The sequence below is a fragment of the Clarias gariepinus genome, chromosome 16 (genome assembly GCF_024256425.1).
Source record: "Clarias gariepinus isolate MV-2021 ecotype Netherlands chromosome 16, CGAR_prim_01v2, whole genome shotgun sequence".
Taxonomy (NCBI): domain Eukaryota; kingdom Metazoa; phylum Chordata; class Actinopteri; order Siluriformes; family Clariidae; genus Clarias; species Clarias gariepinus.
This window is the reverse complement of record NC_071115.1, coordinates 15,185,996-15,192,258: the sequence shown is the minus strand read 5'-3', so window position 1 is coordinate 15,192,258 and position 6,263 is coordinate 15,185,996. Positions and strand designations below refer to the sequence as shown.

General features: G+C 38.2%; 1 protein-coding gene across 3 annotated transcripts in view; it reads right to left on the bottom strand.

The window, feature by feature from the left end:
* Positions 1-1,528: 1,528 nt before the first annotated feature.
* Positions 1,529-6,263, bottom strand: part of sdk2a (sidekick cell adhesion molecule 2a) — a 191,424-nt gene continuing 186,689 nt past the window's right edge. For all 3 annotated transcript variants that reach the window (XM_053514940.1, XM_053514941.1, XM_053514942.1), the window contains one exon: positions 1,529-3,479. In XM_053514940.1, the coding sequence (XP_053370915.1) occupies positions 3,078-3,479 (402 nt within the window). In that variant the 3' untranslated portion in view covers positions 1,529-3,077. The remainder of the gene's footprint in view (positions 3,480-6,263) is intronic.

Here is a 6,263-nt window from a genome sequence, read left to right as displayed (position 1 = left end):
CCAGGAACATTCACCCGGCGACAGGGTTGTGGGCGACTAAGTCTCACTGATGCATGTGGGGACAGAGTGCTGGCCTGTGTAGTCCGGATCCAATAGAAGAGCTAGTGTACTGTAGGAGAAGCATGTTCCTTGTATCCCAAAGTGCTGAAAAGGTTAATGCTGGTTGTGATAAAAAGGAGTCAGAGCTCACAGCACATTACTGTTTTCATTGCAGAAGCAGGGGACTTCCTCAATATTGGACATGCGGTCATGATATTATGACGGAACGGTGTACAACTTAAAAATGTTTAACTTTATTCTTACATTCTCATATGACCATGCTCCTTTATACAAGAAGACAAATGTGTGAGACAAAGAAATGAGATGTGCTGCATTCTCCCCTGATGACCAATTTAACTGCCCTTTAGCTGAAATGCAATATCCTATGAGGTTTAGTCAAGCTCTCTGATGTCCAACAGGCTGTATGAGGACCAAATACACTCAGTTTTGAACTATATTCACACCTTTGCCATGGGGCTTTCTGGAGACATATCCTCTTGCAAGGCAGAGCCATTGTCACTGGTGCTTGAGATAACTGAAATTTTTGAATACTTAGGGCATTTACCATGACCAGAAGCAATGATCAATGTCAGTTATCAGTGTTTTCGAGGGAAAATGTTCTTAGAGGCTTTAAAACAAAAATTATTAGTTACACTAATATACGTTAGGATTAACATTTCTATATGAGGAACACATTTGTCCTCAAATCTATAATGACTGAACCAATAAATTAATGTCTAATATGAACAAAGAGCAGACGATTTGTAATTGGATACAGCAATACATCCTAATCTTATAGGCAGCTTGACATAGTATATATTATGAAGAGACAAATATTTTATTGGTTTAAAAGTAACTTTCTCCATTGGCTATGTTCCCAGACCCAAGGCTCATACATCCTAACACTTTTTGGTTGTAAAGTAGAAAGTGATTTTTTTTTTTTTTTTATAAGTAGCTATCACGTCATTGTGAGACACTGAAGTGTGTGTGTTTGTGTGTGTGTGTGTGTGGGTTGACAGGTCCTTTGTTGTTGGCACCCCTGAAGATAGATGAGCCCATATCCCATGCTGGTCTTTTCTCCACCTTAATATGGAGGTTTCAACCCTTCCTCTCTGACACCCCTTCACTAACCAGATCAATGCTTTGCAGTCCGGAATAAAGAGATTATCTCCAGACGAGCTCTTCCATCCTCCCCTACAGTCACACAGTTCGCCTGGATCATTATTAATTTTACACCCACTTAGCATTCTCATTCAGCCCAAATCACCCAGCCATTTCCTTTTATGGATTTAAACCAGAAAAAAATGAGAGGTTTTCTTATGGTCAAGAAATCTGAAAAATGAAATTCTTAAAGAGACAGGATAAACAAAGGACACAATTCATGCCTGACATCTTTTATCATATGGGATTCGGGATAGCTGGATATCACTGCACAGCTTTCACTGGAACATTTTTTTATGTTCATAAAGAAAGAGGTAAACAGAAGCACTGAAAAATAAAAGAATTTATTTTGGAAAAGAACCATTGCCTGGCCCATTATAATTCCTTAAAGAATTTATACAGTGATAGTCACCTCACAGAGAACAAGACAAGAGATTGTGTGGATCGTTAATATTTTTTATGATCAATTCCAGTTCTTGTGTCTATCTTCACGTTTTAATTTTGAATAGAAAAGCAAATGATTGAATGAACATAAATAAATTAAGCATATCTGCGTACATGTAGGCATATTTGTACATGGTGTCTCACTGTGAGCAAGAAAAACACATTCTACCATATATTAGAGAAATACACACGCAAGAAGAAACAGACATTACTTTCAGTCTCTGTGAGATAAAAAGATTTATGTCCTCTGAATTCAGCTTTTTATTTACTTTATAGCTATTTATTTTTGTATTTATTCTTCTTTTAACTCACATTACAAATCAGCTAAACTGAAACTCCTACATTTAGTTCCTGTGTATCGCTTTTCTTTAAGACCAGTTTAATCTCTTCATCATTCATACAATATCAAACAATAAGTGCTGCTTCTTGGAGCTTCTGTTTGTATACGTGCAGGTTTTAACCTGTCTTGGTGTCATTTCCTCATTTCATTTCACAGAAATAATATAACAGTACTGCTTTTGAATATTAGTTATGGAGATTTGATCAGGTTACCACAGTAGAAGTGTAATAGCAGGATCTCCTCCTGTGCAGGTGTGCTCATCGTTTAAAGAAATGAGGGACGTTTTTACACAATCTGGCAACAGTCCAAGTCACACCTGAACAGCCTTTTCCAGGGAAAACACCTTTAAAACTATTACTATGAACACAATACATACGTATGACAGAATACAGTGACGCAACAAAGCGAACTAGCAAAAAACATTTTCATAGAACCCACAACTTCTAGCTTAGCGATAGCTCATGTGCTGATTTATAACTCAAAACAAAACTGCGGCTGAGACATATGTAAACCTTCACTAAAAACAGAGACCTGTCAATTCCAGGAAGATCATATCCTCTCGTTCAGACAACCCATTTATGTATAGTATAATAATATATTATTCTTTAAGCAAAGTGCTGTCACTTAAATGTGACTAAATGAGCAAATGTTTATATACACCCAAAATGTATGTACACCCAAGATGATCACTTTGGGCTGTTTGTAAATTTACATGCAAAACCCATGTTGAAGTTTTGAACTCCGGCCTAAGTACTGATTACATTCTTTTATTCACAGATATCTCAGTTTCAAAAAAATCAGTTTAGAAATAGGTTTAGGAATTTCACGCATTGGTTAGATGTGACTGGCTAAGTGACTTGCTCTGCTCAAACCACAAACACATATGCGCTGAATGATTGTCTGTTTTTCAATGCTCTTATAGACACACACCACACATACAAAAAATAATAATAAAACGCAACCCAAGATGTTCAGCGCTCCTTAATAAATGAAATCATTAACAACCCACAATGACCGTGACGTTGAAGAAGCAAATTGCTGCTCACATGGGAGTCCCAATCAGATGCATTGTGAACATAACCAGAGTCTCATATCAAACAAAAGATGAGAAGCCTGTAGTTGGGGTCTGGGTGGAGGTGCCCAGGCTGCTGGGAGGCCTGTAGAGGCCATGTTGGTTGTGGATCTCAGAGGACAGCAGGGATGGAGTGGGAGTCCGGCTACCTTTGGGCCTGAACAGCGTGCCTTGGCCCATGGCCTGTGGAGATGGAGTGCTGTGGGGCAGCAGTGGAGGCAGCGGAGGCAGAGGGGGAGCGTGAGGGCGTGATTCTTGTTCAGCCGCGCCTTCTGCCTGTCCATAGCTGTACGCAGGTGGCCGTGAGACCCCCTTCTGCTGCCGACGCCAGGAGTTGTAATAGGTCGGGTCGCTGATGTAGTGGTTGACGAATGAGTGTGTTTTCTGATGGGCTGGATCCACCTCATATTCGCTGTCACTGCCCTATGATCAGAAAAAAAGGGATAAAATACTTCTTATTCAAAGACCTCTCAATGATTTATTTTAATTAAAACTTTAGGCAAAAAAACTTGACTACTTTATTACTGTACTTTATACAATCTTAACTGATGGTGAAATTGTAAAAAGGCCCAAATATAAAGACATTTCACATATGTTGCCCCGGATCCATCTTCAGTTCTTTCTTTTTACATCATAGAATAACCCCCGTAATATGATAAGCCCAGCTGAACTGACAAACCACATGTTTTTGAATTATTCTTATAAATCAGCCGAGATCAACAATCCTAACCCCTGTATATAGTAAAATTTCTCATGAACAGCAAGATTGTGTTCGCCATGATCTACAGATACTGAGTTAAAATGTTTTAAATATTTACAGTTTACAAAGTGGACTAACTATGACTGGACTGGGAGTAGCTTAAAGGGGTTAAGATTACATTTCACACAGCACACAACCACAGGATAATCTGTTAAAATAATCCTTTAAAACCAGGCTTTTGCACTGGTTGTAAGGGGCGAATTGGCCTCAAAATCCTGATTATCCTCCAGTGTGGCCCAGGGATAAAACCTCTACTGAAAATTCAATCACCCCAACGACAGGCATTCAGTTCAAAAGGTACATCAAAGCTCTATCTTCTCTCCAACACACTGATTAACTTCATGCTCCTTAGAGAGAACTGACAGATGCTACAGAGAGGACGAAAAAAATGTCAACAACTGTCCATGCAACTGTTTGGCCTTTTCGAAATCTCTGCAGAACTGAGACGCACAAAGAGAATACATATGGGTTTTGAGGGAAAACAATACCAGTGTTGGGCAATAGGAGCATCTGGTAAGAACATAAAAGTGAACACCCATGTGTTTCTAATGACTTTCATCCTTCAGAGTTGTGTTAGCATCCTCTGTGAGCAAGCATATGTGATGGTGATTAGAATCCTTTAACTCTTAGCTTTTACCAGAAGAACTGGTCCTGTTTTTAGTTCCTTAGCATAACTCCAGAAAGCTTCACAGTTTCTGCTCTAGATAGTAGGTACTTTCCTGCTTCCTGCAAATATTTCTTGTTACTTAAACAGAAGCTTCTGGAATGAACAACTCTGTAACTAAAATCTGCAAGTAAAGCATAGCACAAATGGCTTAAGTCAAACATATACTTGATTTCTTTCCAATGAAAATGTTTACTGGAACTGGGCAGCTGTTCCATATGGAGTTCTATAACCTTTTAGTTCCTCAAAATGTTCTGGAATGTAAGTGGAAACGTGCCTATGTAAGTAAAACATCAGGTTGGGGAATTCTGTTTTAGGACAAATAATCAACTTTGGCATTTATGGTATTACACCACCCCATATTTTCCAATACTAGTAAAGCCTAAAGTGCTTTATTTTTCTTTTACCAATGTGTTAACAATTATCTTCACAGTTACATTTCATGTTGGAACATCTGTGAAACAAGTTCCTCTTATGATTTACAGTATACCAGATATAAATAGTAATTCCCTTACCATTCTCCTTTTTTCTGAGAGATTCCCAATCATACATTACAGGCTATTTGGAAATGCCACATGTCTTTGAACAGGGGGAAGAAACCCGAGCAACCCACCAAGCATAGGAAGAACATGCAAAGTCCACACATTTAAAAGTGCAAGTCAAACCTCCATCCCTGGAGGTGCAAGATGACCGTGTTAAACCTTATGACACATTGCTACATTCCCTTTATTTACCCGTAATTAAGAAATATGAATAAAAATTAATATACAACTATGATTTGCCTTGTAAAGTCTGATTAACCAGAATACAAAGTTAAACTGTACTGAGGTGAAGAGAGGCACAGTGTCCTCCTGAGTGCTATTGTTTTAATAAGTGTGGGGTAAATACACTGCCTGTCTAAAAACCGTAACAATTTCAGAATGGTCACATTTATTTTGGGCTGCATCAAGCAAAGAAAACAACTGCGGAGATTGAAAAAAAATGGAATTGGGTTAATACATTTGCAAAATGTGGAAGAATATTGCTGAATACTCAACTTTGTGAAGGAAACACGGTCTGAAAAATCTGGAATGGAGATCATTTAAACACTTGGTAATGTTGCATAGTAAACAATTAACAGTAAAAACCATATCTATGTTTAATAGTGAAAGTAAAAAGCATTTCCGTGATTGGGACTATACAGCTGTGCGGCCATAAAAAAAACTTTTGTTAATGGGACTAATCAGAAAAAAGGCTTTAGTTTGCAAGGAAGCATAAACATTGGACATTGGAGCAATGGAAAGTCATGTGGTCTGATGAGTTCAAATTGGTCCAGGGTAATGGGAGCATCAGGGTAGGAAGGGAAACAGATGCCATGATGTCATGTACCCATCATGCATAGTGGCCACTGAACAAGCCTCTTCCCTTTGGTCAAGTCTAAGTTCAGCAATGTTATGTGGCAAAAAAATGAATGACCAAGTAGTCACATCAATGGAGTTTTTCTTTCTGAAGGCACCGTCATATTCCAGGACTCAAAGTGTGATTCTGGGAATGAGGAATCATTGTTACACATGAACCAGCCACCACATTGTGTGCTGTAATTAAAGCTAACGGTTATTAAATAAACTCATAAAAAGTATGTGATTGTTTTAGACAATGTATTAAATGTTAATTAATGCAATAAAAAAAAAGTGCTGGTTCTTATATAAAAAAGTGCACTATTTCTAAGCACTCTACTAGTGTGTGCAGGAGAAAAGCCAGAGTAAGGATATGTAGTGAATTGTTCCCTAGTTCTTATTCAGCA